Here is a 26,312-nt window from a genome sequence, read left to right on the forward strand (position 1 = left end):
CGCGGGCGGCGGCCCTGCTGCCCGGCGCGCCCATGGCCCGGCGGCAGGGAGAATGCAAGCTGCTCTCCACGCGCTCGGCGTCCCCCAGAGCCACTCGCGTCGCCGCCGCCGCCCCCTAGCCGCCGGCGCTCGGCCGCTGGCTGCGCTAGGACCCGCGGCCGCCGGCCGCCGGCCGCCGAGCGCGGCAGGGCAGGCAGGGGCAGGAGCAGGAGGGCCCGGGGCGCGGCGCGGCATGTAGCCGCGGGCTCCCGCGTCCGCGTGAGGCTATCGGCCCGGGACCCCGCCATGGCTGGGATGGACAGTGGCAACCTGAAGACGGCGAGGCTGTGGCGGGACGCCGCCCTGCGTGCCAGGAAGCTGCGGAGCAACCTGCGCCAGCTCACGCTCACCGCCGCCGGGGCCTGCCCCGGGGCCGGGGCCGACGCGCTCGAGTCCCCCGCCTCTCCCCAGCTCGTGCTGCCGGCCAACCTCGGGGACATTGAGGCACTGAACCTGGGGAACAACGGCCTGGAGGAGGTACCCGAGGGGCTGGGGTCGGCGCTGGGCAGCCTGCGCGTCCTGGTCCTGCGCAGGAACCGCTTCGCCCGGCTGCCCCCGGCGGTGGCCGAGCTCGGCCACCACCTCACCGAGCTGGACGTGAGCCACAACCGGCTGACCACCCTGGGCGCGGAGGTGGTGAGTGCTCTGAGGGAGATGCGGAAGCTCAACCTCAGCCACAACCAGCTGCCCGCGCTGCCCGCCCAGCTGGGCGCTCTCGCTCACCTGGAGGAGCTGGACGTCAGCTTTAACCGGCTGGCGCACCTGCCTGACTCCCTCTCCTGCCTCTCCCGCCTGCGCACCCTGGACGTGGATCACAACCAGCTCACTGCCTTCCCCCGGCAGCTGCTGCAGCTGGCGGCCCTGGAGGAGCTGGACGTGTCCAGCAACCGGCTGCGGGGCCTGCCTGAGGATATCAGTGCCCTGCGTGCCCTCAAGATCCTCTGGCTGAGTGGGGCCGAGCTTGGCACGCTGCCCGCCGGTTTCTGCGAGCTGGCCAGTTTGGAGAGCCTCATGCTAGACAACAACGGGCTGCAGGCTCTGCCCGCCCAGTTCAGCTGCCTGCAGCGGCTCAAAATGCTCAACCTCTCTTCCAACCTCTTCGAGGAGTTCCCTGCCGCGCTGCTGCCCCTGGCTGGTCTGGAGGAGCTCTACCTTAGTCGCAACCAGCTCACCTCGGTGCCATCCCTTATCTCGGGCCTGGGCCGGCTTCTCACCTTGTGGCTGGATAATAACCGCATCCGCTACCTGCCGGACTCCATCGTGGAGCTGACCGGCCTGGAGGAGCTCGTGCTGCAGGGGAACCAGATCGCGGTGCTGCCCGACAACTTTGGTCAGCTCTCCCGGGTGGGCTTGTGGAAGATCAAAGACAACCCACTGATCCAGCCCCCTTACGAGGTCTGCATGAAGGGGATCCCCTACATCGCAGCCTACCAGAAGGAACTGGCTCATTCCCAGCCGGCGGTGCAGCCCCGGCTCAAGCTGCTCCTGATGGGGCATAAGGCTGCAGGAAAGACTTTGCTGCGCCACTGCCTCACCGAGGAGAGAGTGGAGGGATGCCCAGGAGGAGGGGACGAGGAGAAGTGCTACCCACCGTCACCTCCCCCTGTGAGCAAGGGCATCGAGGTGACCAGCTGGACGGCTGATGCCTCCCGGGGCCTGCGGTTCATCGTGTATGACTTAGCTGGGGATGAAAGTTACGAGGTGATCCAGCCCTTCTTCCTGTCCCCAGGGGCCCTATATGTGCTGGTGGTCAACTTGGCCAGCTATGAGCCTCGCCGCTTTCCTACTACCGTGGGCTCCTTCTTGCATCGGGTCGGGGCGAGAGTGCCCCACGCGGTGGTGTGCATCGTGGGCACCCACGCGGACCTGTGCGGAGAGCGTGAGCTGGAGGAGAAGTGTCTGGACATTCACCGCCAGATCGCCCTGCAGGAGAAGCACGACGCGGAGGGGCTGAGCCGCTTGGCCCAGGTGGTGGACGAGGCACTGGCCCGGGACTTCGAGCTGCGCTCTGCCAGCCCCCACGCAGCCTACTACGGCGTTTCGGACAAGAACCTTCGACGGCGCAAGGCCCATTTTCAATACCTGCTCAACCACCGGCTGCAAATCCTCTCCCCGGTGTTGCCCGTTAGCTGCAGGGATCCGCGCCACTTAAAACGCCTTCGGGACAAGTTGCTGTCAGTTGCTGAGCACCGAGAAATCTTCCCCAACTTACACAGAGTACTGCCTCGATCCTGGCAGGTGCTGGAGGAACTGCACTTTCAGCCACCTCAGGCCCAGCGACTGTGGCTAAGCTGGTGGGATTCGGCGCGCCTGGGCCTGCAGGCGGGTCTGACCGAGGACCGACTGCAGAGTGCCCTCTCCTACCTGCATGAGAGCGGCAAGCTACTCTACTTTGAGGACAGTCCGGCCCTCAAGGAGCACGTCTTCCACAACCTCACCCGCCTCATCGACATCCTCAATGTCTTCTTCCAGAGGGATCCCTCTTTGCTGCTGCATAAGCTGCTCCTAGGGACCAGTGGAGAGGGCAAGGCGGAGGGGGAAAGCTCCCCGCCCATGGCGCTGCCCCCTCCGAGCCAGGAACTGCTCCGAGCCACCCAGCTCCATCAGTATGTGGAGGGCTTTCTGTTGCATGGGCTCTTGCCAGCTCATGTCATTCGGTTGCTGCTTAAGCCTCATGTCCAGGCCCAGCAGGACTTGCAGCTGTTGCTGGAGCTGCTGGAGAAGATGGGACTCTGTTACTGCCTCAATAAACCCAAGGGCAAGCCTTTGAATGGTTCCACAGCTTGGTACAAGTTCCCATGCTATGTGCAGAACGAGGTGCCCCATGCAGAAGCCTGGATTAATGGGACCAACCTAGCTGGGCAGTCTTTTGTGGCTGAGCAGTTGCAGATTGAATATAGCTTTCCTTTTACCTTTCCACCTGGGTTGTTTGCACGGTACAGTGTCCAGATCAACAGCCACGTGGTGCACAGGTCGGATGGTAAATTTCAGATCTTTGCCTATAGAGGGAAAGTTCCTGTGGTGGTGAGTTACAGACCTGCCAAGGGAGTCCTGCAGCCAGACACCCTGTCCATTGCTAGCCATGCATCATTACCAAATATATGGACCGCATGGCAAGCCATAACCCCCCTGGTGGAGGAACTGAATGTCCTGCTTCAGGAATGGCCTGGACTGCACTACACCGTGCACATTCTCTGTTCTAAGTGCCTTAAGAGAGGATCGCCCAATCCACATGCTTTTCCAGGTAAGCGGAGAGTGGGAGAGGTTCTGTGGTATGCTGTAAGATACGTTTTTGGAGATACTTGGTTCTCATTTGGCAGAATGTTTTTTTAACTTCACGGGTTCTCCAGGAAAGTTGCGTAAGGGAAACAGGGAGATTTGGAGATGAGCAAAAGGCAGTAAGTACCTGAGCCTTATGAAATGCAGTCACAAGTGTCATCCTCTCCTAATAGGCTCAGACTTCCAAAATGGGTTCCAGTCACAACATTTGCCATCTACTTTCCCCTCTTGTCGATGTAGCCCACATTTGGTGGAAGGAAATTTCAAGTGGTTGAACAAATGCTGGACAGTGTCTGATGTTAGCCTCTTACTGATCCTTGGCTAAAGTGTTTATTAGACACATCTCAAAGGGGTAGATGAGTTTGAGTTTCAAGTGTCCGGTGTCACAATTTTTAAAAAAACTTAAATTTTCGTGAGTACATAGGTTTGTATATTTGTGGGGCGCATGAGATATTTTGATACAGGCATGCAATGCATAGAAATCACATCGTAAAATGGGGTATCCATCCCCTCAAGCATTTAAGTGCTCTGCTTACATTCAGAGTGTAATTAGAAAGTAAAAATTACTGCTCACTTTTCTTAAGAAATTCCAGAGAAATCTTTTGTAATTGGAGTGAACGATGGATGAGTAAAGACAAAAATTTCAGACTGTAATGCTCGGGCTGCTGCTCCCGTCCGCCCACTCAGGGGCATGAAAGATAGATGACTGAAATCTTTGAGGGGCGTTTCCTGGGGAATTTCCTGGCAGTTTCGAGTTTTACAGACGTCTTAAGGTTGTTTTTTGGTAAGTGTTAAGCAAATGAAGCTTTCTAGCAGTGCTTAATCATTGAGATGGAAGGGACAAAAAGCTAAGAGTTTTCCGGGGAGTGTTTTCCAGTAGACATTTTTTTTGTTTCCTTTTTTAAACCATCATAAGCAAGTGGAAGAATTCCAGGACTAGTTGTCTGGTTTTTTTTTTTTTTTTTTTTTTTTTTAAGACTTTTTTTTTTTTTTTCTTAGAGCAGTTTTAAGTTTATAGCAAAACTGAAAGAAAGGTAGAGATTTCCCATATATCCCCTTCCCCGCATGTGTAGCTTCACCAACATCAACATCTCCCACCAGAGCAGTACATTTGTTTCAGTTGATAAACCTGCAGTGACACGTCAGTATCAGCCAAAGTTCATAGTTTACACAGGGTTTACTCTTTGTGTTAGGCATTCTGTGGGTTTGGGCAAATGTCCAATGACCTGTGTCCCCCATTATAGTATCATACAGAGTAGTTCTACTGCCTTAAAAATCCTCTGTGCTCTGCCAATTCATTCCCCCCAACCCTGGCAACCACAGATCTTTTTACGGTCTCCGTAAGTTTTGCCTTTTACTTGTATGGGATTTTTTTTTTTTTTGAGCGTGGTTAATTGGTATCAAACTAGTTTTTAGTTGGAAACATGTCCATTTCCTCATCCTTTGTAGTTCTTTAAACAACTGTTTGTGTGTGTGTGTGTGTGTATGTGTTTTGTTTTTTGTTTTTTTGTGGAGCAGGCTTGGTTAACAACATTCCAAGGGTCCTAAACACAAACCAGACAGAACAATAGCATCCTTGCACGTTTCTCACCTGGGTCCCCACCCCCAGGGGACCCGGAGGGGTGATGAAATGGAAGACTGCGTCCCACTCTGATCTTTGTCCTGGTCAGAGGGGGACAACAAGAATGCAGCTGGTAATACTATCAGGAAGGAATTGAATACCAATATTTCCGAAGGTGACATCTTTCCTTTGCCCTAGATCTAGGTTGAATTTAATTCTTCAGTGTGAAAAAAGCCGGTGTATTCAGTTACCGGTCAACTGAGCCATCCATTCTGTATGTTTATCTGGAATCTTGTCACACTCCATGACTTGGTAGACTCTTCAGTTTGTTTTATATTTGTCATTGTGTGTTATTCATGGAAGCAAGATACTTCTTTATTGTGATACCAAATTGAATAAAGTGACTGGGAGTTACACATTTACAGGGTAGTTTACTAAAGGAGCTACCTGAAGCCATTCTTAATCCAAGTAATAAAACGAATGTTATTAACAACAAAAGGAGAGACATAGGTTATTGAGCAAGTAAAGATCTTCTAAGAACTTTGAGGAGTAAGGGGCGAGGCTGCAGGTTTTTTTTTTTTTTCTAACCTCAGCTCTTTATGTTTGATTCTTACCAGTCATAAATTCCACAGACAAGCTTGCACTGAGATGCAGAAACAAGCCCCTTGTCTTGTTTTGTCTATCTGCCTTTCAAATGAGGCACACCTGGTTTTGCAATCCAGGCTATAAGGAAGAGATTTTTTTTCAACGTGGAAAACAAATAATTGAAAAATCGTAAAATTATCTTACAGATTGAATAGGAAAAAATAATCAGTTGTTTGTAGAACACAGTTATAAAATATATACATATACATATAATTATAAAATATGTACATATAAAATATATACATATATATACACCAACATACATATTTTTGTCTTATTTATAGTCTTTTTGTTTTTTTTTTGAATTGTGTTGTTTTTCAAAAGTTGCAAAGGGCATAGAATAGTAGAAAACATGATTATAGTACATTTCTCATTACATTAAGAAGATGCAAAAAACATTTTCCTCTTCTGTATTTCTCTGTGATAGCCATCATTTGTTAGTAATTGTTACAATTGCGAAAGACTTGGTAAAAGTTAAAATAATGAGTTAGAAATAAAAGCTAAATGTCGGAACAGAATTATGTGGAGTGTTTAAGTAGAGCATACATTAAAAATAGATTCACTGAATCCCTAGATTATTAAAATATATATTAATTAAGCAGAAACCCTTTGAATCTATTGGTAGCCTTTGCCTTTTCATGTTTTTTTGTTTGTTTGTTTTTGAGATGGAGTCTTGCTCTGTTGCCCAGGCTGGAGTGCAGTGGAATGATCTTGGCTCACTGCAACCTTTGCCTCCTGGATTCAAGCAATTCTCCTGCCTCAGCCTCCCAAGTGGCTGGGATTAGAGGCATGCGCCACCATACCTGGCTAATTTTTGTATTTTTAATAGAGGTGGGGGTTTTGCCAGGTTGGCCAGGCTGGTCTTGAACTCCTGACCTCAGGTGATCCACCCACCTCAGTCTCCCAAAGTGCTGGGACTATAAGCGTGAGCCACTATGCTTGGCCACCTTTGTCTTTTTAAGAAGTCATTTTGCTTTTGGGGAGATTAAAAGTTGGTTACTTTTGTGTTTTATAAAAGTGTCAAGTTGTCCTATAAACTATAATAATTTTATGTGCAATGCTGAAAAAGTTGGACTTTGAATTTTCTTAACTTTGGGATATTAAAGTGAGAGTAAATAGTAAATTACCGTCTCCCTTGATTTTATACAGAAAAAATGTATAAAGTTACATTAATATCTTTTAAAATATTTTTATGTGAAAAGCCTATTTTGGCCTTGTCCTGTTGGATTTTCTGGCCTGAGCTGTCCTACTGTAGTTGACCACGGGAAGTATAATGATAAATTTCTCTTTTCTTATTTTGGTTTATACAAGAAAAGTAATGGGCAGTGTGCAGTGGCTTATGGCTGTAATCTCTTTGCTTTGGGAGGCTGAGGCAGGAGGATCACTTGGGTCCAGGAGTTCGAGACCAGCCTGAGTAATGTAGCCAGACTCCTTGTCTACAAAAAAAAAAAAAAAAAAAAAAAAAAAAATCAGCTAAGCATGTACACTTGTGGTCCCAGCTAGTTGGGAAGCTGAGGTGGGACAATCACTTGAGCATGGGAGTTTGAGGCTGCAATGAACTATGATTGTGCCATTGCACTCTGACCCTGTCTCTTTAAAAAAAAAAAAAAAGAAAGAAAGAAATGATTGGAAAATGCACATTCAGCAATCACTAGTTTCATAGTTTTTTGTAAAAACAAATCACATTGCCAGAGAGATGACCTATTTGTCCTATTTACAATAGGTAATCTGACAACGTGATTATCTTTTTAAGACATCTTATTTAAGACAAAGGGGTTGAGTGACAGGGGATTCTTTTGGAAACTCGGAGATGGCCTATGATGAAGCCTAAATGTCACTGTGAAAGTCTTGACCTGCTTTCTCCATCCTGGCCAACATCCTAGCCTGGTCAACATGGTGAAACCCCATCTGTACAAAAAATACCAAAAAATTAGCTGGGCATGGTGGCTCATGCCTGTAATCCCAGCTACTGGGAAGAATGAGGCACGAGAATCCCTTGAACTTGGGAGGCGGAGGTTGCAGTGAGCTGAGGCTGTGCCATTGTGCTCCAGCCTGGGCGACAGAGCAAGACCCTAGCTCCAAAAAGAAAGTCTTTACCTGCTTCCTGCAGGTACCCTTTCTTTTCTGCAGACTTGCTGCCCGTAGCTGGTAGCCAGGATTCCCTTCCTTTTGCTGTTTTCCTTCTCATTAGTTTGTCCTGTATACTTGTCTTAGAGCAAGTTTCTTCTTGTGGGATATTTGCTTATGCTTTTATTTTGTTCTACCAGTATGACCTGTAAACTCAGAAAGTTGGTACTCTCGAAGTCGAGCGAGGATATATTAAGATGTGGTGGTTAGAACATAGGCTTGCAGCAAGATTCGAGTGCTTGGATATTCCTTTTAAGCAGATTAGTGAATACTGTGTGTTTTTGAATTGGAAGAGTGTGTCTTAGTGAGTCGAACTTCGCATTGACGGCAGATTTTCACTAAATATCCTACTCTTCAAATTATTTAAGATCATTTTAAAAAATAATGAGAAAGCAACCTAAATCATTAGATAGAATGAGTTATGTGGCTTTCTTTAGCTTTACTGTCTTTCATTTACTCAGTAACTTGATGCCTTTCTGTATCTCTTGCCAAATGTCTTCTGTCCTTTAGTTTCTTGCACACGGAGTGTACCTCTCCGACAACACTCAGCATATTTGGCTTGTTTTGTTGGTGTTTGGGTGCGTCATGATATATCTTTGATTAGGTTGTTCACTTGCTGCTTCTGAGCCAGAGACACACCCGAGACTTTGTAGCCTCTGCAGAGCCTCTCAGATGTTTGCTGAATGATAGTTTGGTCTTTTTATGAGAAATACCTTTTCTTTTTTTTTGGGGTGGGGGGGACAGGGTCTCACTCTGTCACCGAGGTTGGAGTGCATTGGGGCAATAATGGCTTACTGTAGCCTCGACCTCTTGGGCTCAGGTGATGATCCTCCTACTTCAGCCTCCTGAGTAGCTGGGACTCCAGAATCACCCTACCATGCCTGGCTAATTTTTGTGTTGTTTTGTAGAGACAGGGTTTCGCTATGTTGCTCGGGCTGGTCTCAAAGTCTACCTGCCTCAGCCTTCCAAAGTGCTGGGATTATAGGCTTGAGCCACCAAGCCCTGCCTGAGACCTATCTCTTTTTCTTTGTTATTCACACACTCAGTGAAAATCCCAGGTAGTATTGTAATGATTATCTGGCTTTGTTGAGCTTCCCAACTCCCTCCCCCTCACAGTGTTCCTCCAGCATTCCCATTGTGCCTCTATGACTGGTCTTACCCTTGAATGGGTCCTTCATTTTGACCACTGAAGCAAAGCAAAATTCTTGCCTTATTATATCTAAGTTTTAGAATTACTGGAATTTGAGCATGACCTAGTTGTTTGGATTGAATTAGTCATTGTTTTTAATTAAACAAAGGTTATTCAATATGTCTTTGGTTAAGCTTTGTTAATATTGATGCTTCTTGGCTTTTCTTTTTTATGAACAGCAGGCCTCTGAACTCCCTGGGACTTTGTTTTATGTAAAAATCAAAACCTTAATCAGGCACTAGGATAAACAAATACTGTGCAGAGTAGAATTCTAGAAGGCTAGAAAGGCCTTTGGAGTATTCGAATTATTTTAAGTATTGGGTGCCTCTTCTTTAAACCCTGGAATAGGCTCTCAAGTCCATCCCTGCACAAGTAGTTTAGAATTTCCTAAAGTATTTTTTCTTTAAAAGTTTTTTTCCGTGTGTGTGTTTGTGTGTGTGTGTGTGTGTGTGTGTGTGTGTGAAAAATAGAAATAGGGCCTCGCTATGTTGCCCAAGCTGATCTTGATCTCCTGGCCTCAAGTGGTCCTCCCCACTCAGCCTCCCAAAATGTTGGGATTAGACGTGTGAGCCACCATACCCAAGCAGTATTTTTTATTTAATGGATATTTTATGTCATACTCTGAGGTTATTTCCCTTTGTCTGTGAAGAGGTGGTGGGTTTTAGCTCCATCTTACAGGAGGGGAAAGAGTGGGGAAAGCTGGAATTGGACATTTCTGGTTGTCTTCTCATCTACCCATTAACTTGCTTCTGTCCATGGGAGAGTCTCGCTCTGTCGCCCAGGCTGGAGTGTAGTGGCGCTGTCTAGGCTCATTGCAACCTCCACCTTCTGGGTTCAAGTGATTTTCCTGCCCCAACCTCCTGAGTAGCTGGGATTACAGGCGCATACCACCACCCCCCAGCTAATTTGTGTGTGTGTGTGTGTGTGTGTGTGTGTGTGTGTGTGTGTGTGTGTGTTTTTAGTAGAGACGGGGGTTTTACTATGTTAGTGAGGCTGGTCTCGAACTGCTGACCTCAGGTGGTCTGCCCACCTTGGTCTCCCAGAGTGCTGGGATTACAGGTGTGAGCCACCATGCTCGGCCTAAGATGTTCTTTATCTTAAAGTATGCATTTTAAAGGAAGCCAGTGTCATTTTCCCATGTGGTTTTTCTGGTATACACATTCCTGCCTTCCATATCTATCGCCTAATTCTTATAGAAATGGGGGAAGGGTGGGCAAGGGGCACTTAACAGCAGGATGGAAGTGTGCATTTAATGTAAGAGCTGGCCACAGAAAGCCTTCTACCACCTGACCTTGAGGGAGTGAACACTCCAACCTCCCAGAGCTGATGGTTCCCTGGCTGCTGCTTGCTTTCTTTCTTTCTTTCTTTCTTTCTTTCTTTCTGTCTGTCTGTCTGTCTGTCTGTCTGTCTGTCTGTCTTTCTTTCTTTCTTTCTTTCTTTCTTTCTTTCTTTCTTTCTTTCTTTTTTTTTGAGACGGAGTCTCGCTCTGTCACCAGGTTGGAGCGCAGCGGCTCAATTCTCCTGCCTAGGTTCAAGTGATTCTCCTGTCTCAGCCTCTCGAGTAGCTGGGATTACAGGCAACTGCCACCATGCCTAATTTTTGTATTTTTAGTAGAGACAGGGTTTCACCATGCTGGCCAGGCTGCTCTCAAACTCCTGACCTCAGGTGATCTGCCCACCTCAGCCTCCCAAAGTGGGATTACAGGCGTGAGCCACCACGCCCAGCCAACATTCTATAGTGGAGAACATACGAATGGTGAGGAGCGTGAGGTCTGATGGTGGAGGTGGAGTAGGTGGAATAGGTGCAGGAAGGAAGATGTTTTCAGTGGTTCCCAGAAAGTGTGTACAGGTTACACCTGCTGGCGTGAGTTCCTGGAATGTCATGGAAGAGTGGCTGGCATAATGCAGAGATGATCGCATGTGTACTCTATACCATGGTGGCTGCGTGGATAACAGTTCCCAGATTCCACTGCCAGTAGGGCTGACTTATTTGTGGAGAGCAAGAATGAAACATTCTGAGTTATTTTTATTTTTGGCACTAAATCCTTCAAAACATTTTTCCTTCCTCAATCTCTTAGCTGAAAATACTGGGGCTTTGTTTATTAAAAGAATAAATTTAATGAAAAGCTATCACCAACAAGTTTTTTTCTTTCACTGTAAATCTATAGAAGCAAAGAGTCTAAAAAGTGCACGTTAGAGCAGGAGAAGAATGTGGGCAGAGGAAGACAGAGGCACTGGGTTACTGCTGGTGGGCTTGCAGGGTCATCGTGAGTTTGGAGCCTGTTTCACCCATCTTAGGAAGGGATGGGTCAGGCGTGGTGGCTCACACCTGTAATCACAGCACTTTGGGAGGCTGAGGAGGTGGATCACTTGAGGTCAGGAGTTCGAGAACAGCTTGGGCAATGTGGAGAACCCTCATCTCTACTAAAAATACAAAAATTAGCCAGGTGTGGTGGTGTGTGCCTGTAATCCCAGCTACTCGAGAGGCTGAGACAGGAGAATCACTTGAACCCAGGAGGCGGATGTTGCAGTGAGCTGAGATCGCGTCACTATACTCCAACCTGGGCGACAAAGCAAGACTCCGTCTGGAAAAAAAAAAGGAAGGGATGTCCTGCCCTAGACCGACAGCCCCCAGCACCCAGCCTGTTGCACATGGTCTCCTTCACTTTTGCAAATCTGAACAAGCACACTTGAGAGGAGGGTGAGGAGGCAGGGAAACTGGAGTAACGTTAAGACTGCTCTCTGGAGGTTTCTGTTTTGCATGTGGCATTCTGCTTTTTCGGTGATGTGGCTTAATGAGTGAAGCCCTGATGACTGATGCTGCTTTCCTTCCTCATCTTCCTCCTCCTCCTCCTCTTCAGTGAAAGTCACATAATATGAAACAGCCAATTTAAAGTGAACTATTCCATGTCATTTAGTACATTCCCAGTGTTGTGCACCTGCCACAGGTGGAGGGGTGGGGCAGATAAACTATTCCATGTCATTTAGTACATTCCCAGTGTTGTGCACCTCCACAGGTGGAGGGGTGGGGCAGATACATTGGTGTCATTCTTCCTGGGGCCAATTGACTGGGAATTCTTTTGCCAGGCTTTGTAGCAACTTTCTTTCCAAGGTATGACTTAAGAAGAGCAGGGGTTTTGGGGCTGGGCCTGGAGATGCCACGTCGATTGGAGATCTTTGACATGGTTGTGGGGATCCTCTTGGTGTGGATGAGAGGACAGAAAGGAGGGCATCCAAGCCTCCTGGTCTGTTGATTTAATGAGGGGCGACATACACGAGCTCCATAAAGAACACATAGAAGAGAAGTACAAATAAATGTTGTGTAATTCCTGTCTTCTGCATAGAGCTTTTTTTTAAAAGATAAATTTTAAGTTTAACTCCTGGAATGACTGGCAAGACCTAATGAAGGTAGAGTGGCAGCGGGTGGTGATGGTGGCAGTGATACAAATTTAGATGATTACCAAATTAGATAAGTGTCATCAATCACTGTTGAATACCTGCTCTATAGAGAAGTTTGTACTGAACTGGAAGTTCTAGGAAAATCAAATACGTGATCTTGGGCTTGGGGAGGTGTGTTGGGATCTTGGTTAATGTCATTGTTGATTCTTGTAAGTACAGAATTTGACCCCGTATGGAGAAAATCATTTGCATATTTGAATATTACTTTGGGGGAACCCTGGCTTTTGATTTTTCCAGGAAAAAAATGTGATCCTACTGAGCAAAGCAGGCCACAGCTTTGAATTTCCTTCCGATGTACAAGTGGGTGGAAAGTAATGCTCAAGTCCCTCTTTTGAGTTGACTTTCAGTTTGGATTACTTGTTTGCGAGAAATCTCAGGCAGAACTTGTGAGGATGCTGGAAAAAGGAAATTCATTGTACATGAGGATTTCTAAAAACTTCCCAAACTAATCAGCCTTTCCGAGGAAAAGAAATGCCTCTTCTTGAGGAGTCCTTACCTTTTTTTTTTGAAACGAGAGTCTCGCTGCCACCCGGGCTTGAGTGCAGTGATGCGATCTCGGCTCACTGCAGCCTCCGCCTCCCGGGTTCAAGTGATTCTCCTGCCTTAGCCTCCCAAGTAGCTGGCACTACAGGCATGTGCCACCACGCCCGGCTAATTTTTTTTGTATTTTTAGTAGAGACAGGGTTTCACCATGTTGGCCAGCCTGGTCTCAACCTCCTGACCTCAAGTAATCCTCCCGCCTCGGCCTCCCAAAGTGCTGGGATTACAGGCATGAGTCACCATGACTGGCAGTAGTCCTTACCTTTTTTGTCATTTATAGACTTGCTCCCCTTTGGGGAAGGATTCAAATCATCAGTCATTTCTGAACACCAAAGACTACATGAATGCTGACTCCAGAGACAGCGTCCATTAAAGTGCATACCATCATAATAAAAATACATGACTGCTGGATTTCTTTGCTGAGAGATGCTTTGATAAAGTCCTTTTCTACTATTAGTATATTAAATGTTGAGAAAATTAAAGAGTTTAATTTTCTTAGATCCTCCTTATTCCTAAAATGAAGTCTATGCTATTAACAGTGTATTAGTACTAGGTTATAGCAGTAGTGAATTTTAGGTCTCTAGAACAAGCCTCCCTCCTTTCCTCCTCACTCCTTCTGTCCTTCCCTCCTTTTTTCCTTTTTTTTTTCTAAAAGAAGGAATTTTTAAAAAAAGTAATGGAAAGGGAAAATATAAAACTAGAAAAATATTTTGCCTGGGTGCCGTTGTTTGACTTACCAACTTTATTATTGTTTTAATATGATTCTTGTTTTTCATGTCATAAAGGTTATTGTGTTAATCATCACATCAGTCTCCCTATTTTTGGAGAAAAATAGAAAAGGTGACAATGTTGACATTTTGTCATGTTGCAGAGACGGTGCTAAGTGCCTCCTAGGGGTGATCTCATTTAATCCCCACAGCAGCCCTGGGAAGTAGGTATTATTACTGTCTTTGCTTTCAGAAGGAGAAATTGACATTTAGAAATTAAGTGAATTCCCATGCAGCCATAAAAAATGATGAGTTCGTGTCCTTTGTAGGGACATGGATGAAACTGGAAAACATCATTCTCAGTAAACTATCGCAAGGACAAAAAACCAAACACCGCATGTTCTCACTCATAGGTGGGAATTGAACAATGAGGACTCATGGACACAGGAAGGGGAACATCACACTCCGGGGACTGTTGTGGGGTTGGGGGAGGGGGGAAGGACAGCATTAGGAGATACACCTAATGCTAAATGATGAGTTAATGGGTGCAGGAAATCAACATGGCACATGGATACATATGTAACAAACCTGCACATTGTGTACATGTACCCTAAAACCCTAAAGTATAATAAAAAAAAAATTATGGGAAAAAAAAAAAAAAGAAATTAAGTGAATTCCCTAGAGTTAGAGAACTCTAGGATATCAGCCCCGAACCTCAGCTCTGGCCCACCGTCGTGTGGGTCTCAGTTAGGTTGCCATTGATTTCCAGAGTACACCAGCTCACCTCCTCTCCCTTCATATTTTAAGTTCTGGGCAGACAGAGTCTGGTACTGCACGGGAGCTGCCCGTGCAGAGGTCAGCGGAGGTCATGGTCAGGTGGAGGTAAGGTGGGGAGAGCGCCATCAGGGGTCTCAGAGAAGGGTTCCCGGAAAGGCCACACTGCAGTTGAGTGTCAGAGGATGATTTCTAGTTAACCACCTGAAGAAGGGAGGTGGAGCATTTCAAGTTAGAATGCCATTTAAATGGCAGGGAGCAGACACAGACTTCAGCAGGCCTAGGGGTGGGCATGTGTGCACAGAGGCGTTTTGCATTTAGAAATTATAAAAAGGGAGAGACTTCTTTGTTTAAATGACATTCATGGACTGGTAGACACTTGCCAGTGACCCACTGGCCTATCAACTAGAGTTTTGGAAGCATTGTTCTAGCCTGTCCCTTTGTCATCATGCTGGGCTCTCTTGAGACCTTGGAAGAGATTTATGGCTGGGAAGATGGAAGGATAGTTTCACTTGATTTGCTCAGACTCCTCATCAAGTTATTGTTAAGCTGACAGAACACCTGCTCTGCAGAGCCGTGTCTAAGTGTGCTGCTGGTCACTTTCACTATGTCAGAGTAGAGGGAGAAGAGGAGCGTTGGTTGTTCATTCTAACATCAGCCAGAGAGCCGCATGCCTCTGTAATCCCTAGGAATGTGTTCCGGAACATCGATTTTCCCTGCTCTAAATCTTACCCTAATAGACCCTGCAATGAAGGCAAATTCGGATCTGACACAATTACCATTTTATTGTGGGCTGTTTCCGTTTCACTATATTTACTTTATGCTTTTTTGTGTGTGACACTACTCACTGACTGAAAATGCCATTTTTATTAAATTTGCATTAATGGAACACCATAGTGTTTTTTTTTTTGTTTTTTTTTTTTGAGGCTGGGTCTCACTCTGTCACCCGGGCTGGAGTGTGCAGTGGCACAATCACAGCTCACTGCAGCCTTAGCCTTCTCGGTTCCAGTGATCCTCCCACCTCAGCCTCCGCAGTAGTTGTGACTACAGGCACATGCCACCATGCCCAGTTAGTTTTTATATTTTTTGTAGAGACAGGATTTTGCCACGTTGCCTGGGCTGGTCTCGAACTGCTGGGTTCCAGCAATCCACTCACTTGGCCTCTCAAAGTGCTGGGATTACAGGTGTGTGCCACTGCGCCCAGCCCTGGACCACCATGTCTTATGCATTTCATTTATTGGACACTACTTACCACACTATGACAGTGGTTTCATTTTTTTTCTTTTTTTTTTTTTTTGACTGAGTCTTGCTCTGCCATGCAGGCTGGAGTGCAGTGGCATGATCTTGGCTCATTGCAACCTCTGCCTCCCGGGTTCAAGCGATTCTCCTACCTCAGCCTCCCGAGTAGCTGGGACCACTATTTAGAAGAGTGATAAGTTTGTGGATAAAAACTCTTTTCTTCATAGAAGAGGTGGAATACAGTATGATCTCTCTTCATATGAACACCTTATGCTCTTTTAAAAATGCTTTTCCCCCTTTATAAAATCTTACAGGCCAGGTGCGGTGGCTCACACCTGTAATCCCAGCACTTTGGGAGCACTTCATGAGGAATACACCACTATGCCCGGCTAATTTTTGTATTTTTAATAGAGAAGGGGTTTCACTATGTTAGCCACGCTGGTCTCGAACTCCTGACCTCAGGCAGTCTGCCTGCCTCAGCCTCCCAAAGTGCTGGGATTACAGGCATGTGCCACCACACCCGGCCGACAACGGTGGTTTCTTGCATCTTATCATCATTTGAGTTTGTCTTCCCTTGCCTGCCAACTTATCAAAGTTTCCTCAATTACATTTAATCAAATCCTAGGAAGGGGAATATGTTTTTAAGTGTTAGTTTATATTTTGTTTGTATTTGCTTTATAGTTTGACTTGAAACAGTTGGGATTTTGTGTAGTTTTCGAATTGAAGCATTATAATATGGTGGTTAGTTGCAAGAGCTCCTGCAGTAGACTGCTGGGCTCTAATCCCTGTGCCGCTGCTTCTTAGTTGTGTGACTTTAGGCATCATAATAGTTTGTGTTGGTTCTGAGGATTGAGTTATATGTGTTAAATGCTTAGAACAATGCTTGTCACCTGGCAAGAGCTCAATAGGACTTTGCTGCTGTTTCCACCATTCCAGAAGGTACAAGAGTCTAAACATACATTTAGAAGAGTGATAAGTTTGTGGATCAAAACTCTTTTCTTCATGGAAGAGGTGGAATACAGTATGATCTCTGTTCATATTAACACCTTATGCTCTTTTAAAAATACTTTTTCCCCTTTATAAAAACTTAATAGGCTGGGCACGGTGGCTCACACCTGTAATCCCAGCACCGTAATCCCAGCACTTTGGGAGGCCAAGGCGGGCGGATCATGAGGTCAGGAGTTCGAGACCAGTCTGACATGGTGAAACCCTGTCTCTACTAAAAAAATGCAAAAATTAGCTGAGCATGGTGGTGCACACCTGTAATCCCAGTTACTCAGGAGGCTGAGGCAGAAGAATCGCTTGAACCCGGGAGTCAGAGGTTGCAGTGAGCTGAGATCGTACCACTGTACTCCAGCCTGGGTGACAGAGCAAGACTGACTCAAAAAAACATAAAAAATTTGGAGGGTAGAAGAAAAGAAAAGTTTCTCATGGTTGGTACCTAAAGTAATCACTACACATTTTGCTCTGTGTCCTTTAGCTTTGTTACCTCCTTAAGCTTAGGTTTTAAAAATATGTAGTTATAATTGTATAAATAATTCAAATATTGATTTTTTTAAACTTATGCTAACATGAATATAATTTCCTATGATTAGTATTTATACAGTAATTAAAAATGCTGGCATAATAGTACATCAAGGTGATTTTTCACCTTTGTTTATTTAACCTTGTGTTCTTTTTGTTTATCCAACCATTTGTGCTCTTGTTCCCAGTTTTTTTTGTGAATGATTCTCTGATGACTGTATTTCTTTATGAAAACTCTTTTTTATTTGGGCAGTAATCCCCAAAGTAGAGTCATTGAGTCAAAGGCAAAGAATGTCATTAAATCGCAGTGCACGTTTACCTTGCTTCCCATGAGGATGGGCACGTCAGATGCAAGATCTTTTTCACTGTACCTCCTCAGCATTGGGTATCATCTATAAAATGCACTAACGTTTAATGGAAAACAGTATGTCACTGGTGACTGAAGATTTTAACTAGTGGATGTGAACGTTTTCTTGTATAAATGTTGCCTAGTTGTGTTGCTTCTTTTCCGAATCCTCTAATAATATCTTCTGGCATCATCTTGGTGGTTTTTCTTTTTTTTTTTTCGATCACAGTGTTTTATCAGTTTATATTAACTCTTCATATATGAAAGATAGTAACCTTTTGTCTATCACACTTAAGGCATTTTGTTGTAGCTTGTTTCCCTTTTTGCTTTAAAAACCTTTAATGTTTTGAAGTTTTAAATTTCATTCAGTATATTAATAGTTTCCGCTGTGATTTCTTCTAGAGCTTAAAAAAAAACCACATAACATTTTTCTAAATACAAAGGTGACAGCAAGAATCACATGGTGATTCTTCACCCTTATAACTTTAACTGAAAATAAAAAAAAGTACTATCCATATGTGGATGGTAGATTCATTAGCAAAGCCCCCTTTTTCATAACCCCTCCCCAAACTCTCTCCTCTGTAAAATGTTTCTTGCTGATTTCTTCGAGGAAAATAAAGCATGTATTTGCATATATTTCAACAGGAACGAGATCATGCTGTACTCCTTGTTCTGCACCTTGCATTTGATCACTTCAAAATATATTTTTGAGATGCCTCCATATGAACAGTTATAACCCTATTATAGAAGATTATTATATATGTGTGTGTGTGTGTAGAATGTTATAGTATATCCTACAAATACAGCATAGTATTCTACTAATGGATGTATTGTTTAGTCACACCTATACCGACAGATCTTTGATCCTTTCCAGATTGTTAAACTAAGTACGTTCTCCACCTTCCAGAGGTGTAAGAAATACTCAGTTTTATTTCCTTCAGGGTTAATAATCCCTCTCCGTGCTCGAAACACTCTTGAGATGCAATTGGAAAAAGACAAATCTCTAAATCAAAGTGGTGGGACCTAAAAAAAGCCTCGAGGGTTAAGAAGCCTTCGCTTTGTGATTTGAAACAAGGTAATTTTTTAAAATTGGCTTTGGTAATGCATATGGGAACACCATTGTTTTCAGCATAATTATGCATTTCACAGCTTAATTCAGCCATTACATGTGATGCAGTGTTTAGACATAGCAATAATTACAAATCGTACATGTTTAGAGATAAATATACTGCTGAGCAAAATACAACAGTGGCAGCAAGAATGATGTTCTGTCCGTGTAAGAAATCAATGAAAAATAATTAAGAACGAACTGTATCTCAGTGACTCAAAACATTGCATCTGCCTTTCTGTCCCATCTGTTTTCTAAACAAAAATCTGCCCATGCTGCGTCATTGTTTTATTTGTATCCTATAACCATGCTCTCGAGTTCCACACTGTTGTATTTTCTACACCTAAGCTTGGTGTGTTCTGCACAGGAAATGTTTCTTGGATGTTTTATCCTCATACCAAGTGGGAATTTAAAATTTAAGAGATTACCCACACTCTTTGCTTTTCTGTACATGTGATGAAGAAAGAGTGGGTCTAACCCAGCACTCTAAAATGTGTTTGACCTGTAAAAAAAAAAAAAAAGTAAGCAATTAAATCCTGTTATAGTTGCTTCTGTGTTTAAAACATACTTAATGACATATGTATTTATTTGAAGCTAACAAAGTCCCCAGTCAGGTTCTTGGGAGTTTTTTCACAGGACTCATTGAATTATTTGGTCTTTAAAATCCTTCATCTCATGCTAACTGCCAAGTCAATGCAGGCAGTATGGCCGAACAGAGCTGGTCACATTTTCCCTGAACATGCTATTAAAAAATATATTCGCTGGGATTCTCTTGACTCATGGCCTAGCTGAGGTGCCTTTGATTCAGGAAGGCTGTTGCTTATTAATTGCATGTGGAAGAACTAAAAATAGAAATGTGAATTTTCCAAAAGAACACTATGATACCAAAAATGGCTCACTGGCTTGCCTAGAGTTGGGCTGTTTTGTGCTCAAGGTACAGTAATAAGAACTGGGTTGCAAAGCCCCATAGGGTGCATCTGTCCCCTTCCCTGACACCACTCACCCCCAGATGGCTCATGAGTGGCACTGCCTGGTTGTCTCCATCTGACTCTTGCACGATGTTCTGCTGCCTGTCTGGGATGGGGCAGGTGTTCTTTTGAATGCATTTGTTAAGCCTTTGAAATATGTGCATTTCCCCCTCCCCAAGAAAAACACACGTGTGCTTTTCCCTAGTTACTGTATTGTTCCCATCTTTTTTTTTAATTTTTATTTTTTCCCTTGGGATAGGGAATATCCACTCATTTTCTGTTTGGTCCCTTCAGGAATTTGCCTTAGGGGCTGTTGGGCCAGGCTTCACTGCAGCCAGCCAGAGCTTATCAGTTGTGTGTTAACCTCTCCCAGACACTTCTTGAACGCTGTTCATGCATCCGAGCCTATGCATCTGAGCCTCCTCTGTGTAATGTGGTGCGGCATTAAAAGCTTACCCAAATAGCAGGGATGATTGCGTCTTGTTGATTACCAGGGCTGATAACATTTTCTTGCTTAGCTAAAAAGAAAAGCCAGATGACTGTTTCCAGGAACTGATAAACTGCCATGCATCCGGCCCCAGGTGGTCTGCATAAAGGAAGCTACAAGGTTGGAATCCTCCTGCTGTCCCCTTTTACAGTTCATAAATCTTCTGATTTATGGGGCCGTTTGTGATTGCAGACACATTTATTCATGGGGGATTTCCATCGAGATCATAACCCACTGTTAAGCAGGAGGAAGAATCAGGAATTATAATGGTGTACATTGTTCTTTGTTATAAAAGATCCTGATTCTTTGGTTGTAGACAAATATTTGCTTTTGAAGAATCTGGTGGTGTGTCGGTGGCTTTGTTCATATCTGTGCACAATCACATGCTCCCTTGCCTCCCAAGGACCTAGAAGCTTATGTGACACAGATCGTTTTATAATGCTTGCCATCCGGGCATGTGTTATTCAAAGTGTGAATAACTTTTTACCTTAGCTTCCTCTTCCTTCCTTCCTTCTCCCTCCTTTGATTTAGCTCATTTCTGGAATGGGGCAGATTTTCATCTCAGGGAGTTGATGTGGTTTCCTAGGGAGGGTGACAGAACAAGTGTCACCTTAGCTATAGCTAGAGATGAATATTGCCGTGCAGCTTACTTGCTTTATGTGAAACCAGCATTAGAGAAAGAGGCCTTGCATCTTTTATCAGCAGTATGTTAACCTCTCCCAGACACTTCTTGAATGCCATTCATAAATCTGAGCCCATGCATCTGAGCCTTGGATGAAATTAAATCAGTGGATTAGGAAGTCGGGGGCCTGGACCTCTGGGAAACCACTTGGCCTCCCTGGGCCTCAATTTCTTCTGTAAATAGGAAAAAATAATTCTAACATTTCCTAAGCTTTTACACCTGCTATCAGAGTCTCCTTAGATGTTGTGAGGGGGAAATGAATGAATAGATGTCAAGTCCCCAAGTAGTTTTTTGTTTGTTTGTTTGTGATCACTCTGTTGCCCAGGCTGGAATGCAGTGGAGTGATCTTGGCTCACTACAACCTCCACCTCCCGGGTTCAAGTGATTCTTGTGCCTCAGCATCATGAGCAGCTGGGATTACAGGCATGTTCCACCACGTCCAGCTAATGTTTGTATTTTTAGTAGAAACTGGGTTTCACCAAGTTGGCGAGGGTGGTCTCAAACTGCTGACCTCAAGTTATCCATCCCACCTTGGCCTCCCAAAGTGCTGGGATTACAGGTGTGAGCCACCGTGCCCAGCTGCAAGTAGTTTTTACCATATAATAAGGGCTCAGTAAACATTAGGTCTGATTACCATCATCCTGGTTTACAGATGAGGAGTGGAGACATAGAGGAGGGCTATGTCGTGTGTCTGGGGGCACACAGCATGTAGCAGAGCCGAGGCTGTCCTCAGGAACCTGTGGTCTTTGCTGTCACCCTGTGTTGCTTCTCAGGAAGGCAATAGCTTGTCACCCATTAAAAATGGGTAGTTATTTGAATGAAAAACAGAATAACCCCGGGAGTCGGAGGCTGCAATGAGCTGAGATTGCACCATTGCATTCCACCCTGGGCAAGAGAGCGACGCTCCTGTCACAAAAAAAAAAAAAGGCAAGGACTCCTTGTGTGAAATGCACATGCTTGCTTTTAACATTGCAGTACTGGACTATAAACATTTGCTGGGGATTGGCAGTGACCAGCCATGGGGCAGAGCATGGGGCATGGGAGGGGAGCAAGGCCCTGACCCCGGGAAGCTGCAGTCCAGGGAAGCAGTGTGGACAATAAGCAGAGACTTGCAGGGCTGTGTAATAAATTCCGGGAGAAAAAGATCTCCAGGGGCTTGGAGAGCCTGCGGGATGGAATCCGTCTTGATCCAGGTGTGTGTGTATGGGGTGGTTAGATGGATGGGAGGTCTCCAGGGGAGGTGAGGCTTAGGGACTTTCTGTAAAACCAGGGCCCCTGACGTGTGATGGGCTGTACAAATTACTGGAAGCCTAACTATTCATTTATCAACACAGGTCTGTAAATATTTTTGTTTTCTTTTTAAACCTTTTTTGTTTTCCTAGGAGACAGAGTCTTGCTCTGTCATTTAGGCTGGAGTGAGGTGGCACGATTTCAGCTTACCACAGGCCTCAACTTCCTGGGCTCAAGCTATCCTTCCACCCCAGCCTCCCAAGTTAGCTGAGACTGTAGGCACCTGCCACGATGTCGGGCTAATTTTTTTGTTTTTTGTTTTTTTTGTAGAGACAGGGTCTCACTGTGTTGCCTAGGCTGGTCTTGAACTCCTGTGCTTAAGTGATCTGCGCACCTTGTCCTCCCGAAGTGCTGGGATTACAAGTTGAGCCACTGTACATATCCCATGTAAATTTTAGCCTATCTATTCACTAGCTAGCACTTTTTCACCACAAGGAACTTCTGGCATCTCGGTGTTAAGCTAAATTAAAGTCTGATGGTTTTTTTCAGAGGGTGAGAGGGAAATACTGAAGGGTCAAATGGGGAAATGTCAAATTTCCATTTTGTCAGCATACTTAGGGCAGCAGTGTGGAAGATGGATTTCAATGGACTAAGAATGGAGTCAGAGGGACCACTTAGAGGTAATTCAGACAATAATAAACGATAGAGGCCCCCAGGTAGATCCTTGGGAATGAAGGCAATTGAGTCTCAGATGTTAATGAGGCAGAGTCCTGGGCCTCTTTCCTCCTAGCTCTGAGCTCTTGAACCTTCCCAGGCTCCGGTTTCCTCATCCATCAGACAGAAAGCATGACTGATTTAAGTGTATGTTTCAGGAAAAATTTTAACCACAGTGGGAAGAAGACTGTGGCATGTTTTAAAAAAACAGAAAGCGGAAATGATTTGATAAGATTAATTTCAACAGGACTGATGTGGAACGGCTGCTAGCTTAATTGGTCTATTAGGGTCGTGTAGCCACCCTCTTATGATGGATACCAAGTGAATTCCAGGAGATTTATAGTCTTAGGTTTGTAAGCAGTGCCATTTGCAGAGGAATAAGGTCCTTTATTTCTTAAATTTAGAAGGGTCTCATAGAAATAAGGGACTTTATAAATATCTAGTAACCTGTCACCGCTTTAAAATACCGCAAAGATAAATGATGCTGATTGCCGCGTGCTTGGCATGATGAATTATGTATGTAGCGTGCCCTGGAGTTCTTTATGGCTGCACATAACGAATCAGCTTTTGTTCTAGCTTATTTTCAGTGGTAGTGCTTGTAAAAGAAGAGGTCAAAGCAGATGCATTGAAGAGATGTGGTTGGTGCAGGATGATCGGGTTTTGCTGTCCTGTTCTGTGCATTGCTCTTGTTTGTGCTTTGATTTTTCATTATCAACTTTGGGGAGGGTGGGAGAGCAGCCTTGGGGCATTAACAGCTGCATGATAGCACAGAGCAGGCAGCGACTCTTCTTGGTTCGTGCACCTCGAAAGTGGCTGTCTTTTTGCCTTCCTTCTCCTCCTCTCTGCACCTGCTTTGCATAGCTCTTAACTACTTTTCCACCTAATAATAAAGGAAATTGAAATAAATGGTTAGGAACATGCCCATGATCTTTTTTCTCACTGGCTTTCTCTAGACTCTAGACAAAACTATAGAGGATTAAGAAACATAAAACACAGCAGAGAATGTCTTTTTTTCCCTCTCCCTTTTTCTCTTCCCCTAGCAAAGATTTCTTTAGAATCTGAGTGAGGTATCAGAGATGCTGTTTACATATGAAATAGCAATGACTATGGGTGGAAGCCAGTTGTAACGTTGCATAGTCATTTATAACTTCTTTCTATGTGAAGGTTACTACCGACTTTATGAGAGGAGCCTCCCAGACACAGGTGTCACGCCTGACTCATGAGTAATTCATTAGAAAGGGCCCAAGCTGTGTGTCTCATTGTGGGTTTGTGAGTGGCCTTACCTTACATAAGGTGATCATTTGTTGGGCTGATCCAGGGCAAAGATCTGAGTAGTTGGGAGTAGCTCGAAATTGAGATGAGCCCAGGCCTACTGTGCATATCTGTTTGGAAGGGCACATCTGCCTACCAAGGGCTGGTTCCAGTGTATTAGCAGAGTGGCACTAGGTAATCAGTTTACAGTCAGTTTAAAAATGTTGAGGCTATCCTTCTCAATGATTAATTATGGCTTTTGGCTCATACTAGATTAAAAAAAAATCTTTGCATCTTTGCAAGAATAATCATTAACTTAGTTTGTCTATATTATTAGCTGAAAGATGCAATACAATGCTCATGCAGTGTAGAGAAATGAGATAACATGTAGAGTTTACATGTAAGTAGCTATTGGTGAGGATATTTATTCATTGATTCTAGATTCATACAGCAGGAATTTCCAGAGGCCTTGCAGCAAGGGATAAGCACCTGGGAGATTCAGCTGAATCCCCTTTCAGAGCCTATGCGTTGGGAACTTGGTCTAGAAAATGGATCAGGTTTGTGCGCTATACCACTTATTATAATAAATGGTAAAAGTAAATCTGGACAGAGTGCCACTGGAGTTCAGATGAGAAAGAGGATCCTTCCAACTGAGTGGGGCCATGGAAAAACTCGACTTCCATTTATTAGTGGTAGGAAATGCATGTTGAGAATGAAGGATGGGGTTAAACAAATGGTCTTTCCCTCAAATCCCAGGGTTTTTAAGCTGTTACTAAAAAAGTATAGCAATTTATGGCCGGGCGCAGTGGCTCACGCCTATAATCCCAGCACTTTGGGAGGCCGAGGTGGGCAGATCACGAGGTCAGGAGATCGAGACCATCGTGGCTAACACGGCGAAACCCCGTCTCTACTAAAAATACAAAAAATTAGCTGGGCGTGGTGGCGGGCGCCTGTAGAGCCTGAGGCAGGAGAATGGCGTGAACCCGGGAGGCGGAGCTTGCAGTGAGCCGGGATCGCGCCACTGCACTCCAGCCTAGGAGACAGCGAGACTCCATCTCACAAAAAAAAAAAAAAAAAGTATAGCAATTTATATTGTTTGAATTATCATTAGCCTATTGGCGTGTAATAATACTTTGCATACTTTTAAAATCCTGGGGTTTGATTAATAATAAAAGAGTAGAAACATTGTTTTTATAAAAAAAATTTTCTGTGCGACACCTATAGGGAAGTACCTATGGGCCTCCTTTTAATTTTAGACCATTTTAGGAATGTTTTATTTTATTTTTGGTATCTTAGGAACCATAAGAAGCATACGTTGAAGAATGTGAGGGTATATTTTTAACTTTTGTTATAAAAATGTTACAAAAAGTTTATATGGTGAAGAATTTAGTGGGTTTGCATATGCTAATAACCATTGTGATTTTAATAAAACCACAGCTTGTGTTTAATTCCATTTCCTACTAGCATAGAGTTGAAGAGCTCAGTGCATCTGCTTTATTATCTTGTTTCCTTTAATCTATATTAACGCACCTTAGCAGTATCAGAAATTTTGTTAGTATAGTATGTGTAGCTGAACTGTAAGCTAAAAATAGATCATACCAACCCATCTCTCTTTCTTTTTTTCCCCACTGTCACCTTCAAATTTATTCTTAGCGACTTGTAAATGATGGGATTACACCTTAAAAACTGTCTTGTATCAGATATGTATTTCTCCATTCTCTGAAGAAGGCTAATTATGCAAGTACACGGTTCTTTCCTGATTCATCAATTCATATCATGATTTTATTTTCAGATTCCTCGAGGTAATTGCTTGTTAGACTGGTTCACAAGATGAGAGATATCCAAGTAGTCATATGAACAGTTTCCATCCCATTCATGCCGTTCTATCTTCTGCAGAAAATAAGTGAGTCAATCACTGTTTATGAGAATGTATAAGAGACTGGGGAGAGAGAAGGGACTCAGTGGCCATTTTGTATCATGGATCCTTTTTACTAGGCATAAGAGTGATCCTTACTGGCTGACTGCAGTGGCTCATGCCTGTAATCCCAAAACTTTGGGAGGTTGAGGTGGGAGGATCGCTTGAGCCCAGGAGTTCAAGACCAGCCTGGGCAACATGGCAAAACCCCATTTCTACAAAAAATAGAAAATTAGCTGGGCGTGGTGGTGCATGCCTGTAGTTCCAGCCAGTAGGGAGGCTGAGGTGGGAGGATTGTTTGAGCCAGGGAGGCAGAGGCTACATTGAGCTGACATTATGCCACCATACTCCAGCCTAGGGGTCAGTGAGACCCTGTCTCAAAAAAGAAAAAAAAAAAAACAAAAAAGAAGTGATCCTTACTAAGTCGCCATAGATCCCTGTTCTAGGTTCCCATTCAGTGTCAGAGTTTTATCGTCTGATAAAACAGGGATCAGTTAGAGAGCTTTTAGCAGGCAAAATGACACTGAG

At 44.5% G+C, this 26,312-nt stretch overlaps 1 protein-coding gene across 2 annotated transcripts in view; it reads left to right on the plus strand.

Moving 5' to 3' along the window:
• The window catches only part of MFHAS1 (multifunctional ROCO family signaling regulator 1), a 108,413-nt gene continuing 82,101 nt past the window's right edge, over positions 1-26,312 (plus strand). The window contains exon 1 of one of the 2 annotated variants that reach the window (XM_032162506.2): positions 1-3,283. In XM_032162506.2, coding sequence (XP_032018397.1) covers positions 286-3,283 — 2,998 coding nt within the window. In that variant the 5' untranslated portion in view covers positions 1-285. The remainder of the gene's footprint in view (positions 3,284-26,312) is intronic. The other variant, XR_009214526.1, reaches the window with a different exon arrangement.

Source organism: Hylobates moloch, unplaced genomic scaffold, assembly GCF_009828535.3.
Source record: "Hylobates moloch isolate HMO894 unplaced genomic scaffold, HMol_V3 SCAFFOLD_8, whole genome shotgun sequence".
Classification (NCBI taxonomy): domain Eukaryota; kingdom Metazoa; phylum Chordata; class Mammalia; order Primates; family Hylobatidae; genus Hylobates; species Hylobates moloch.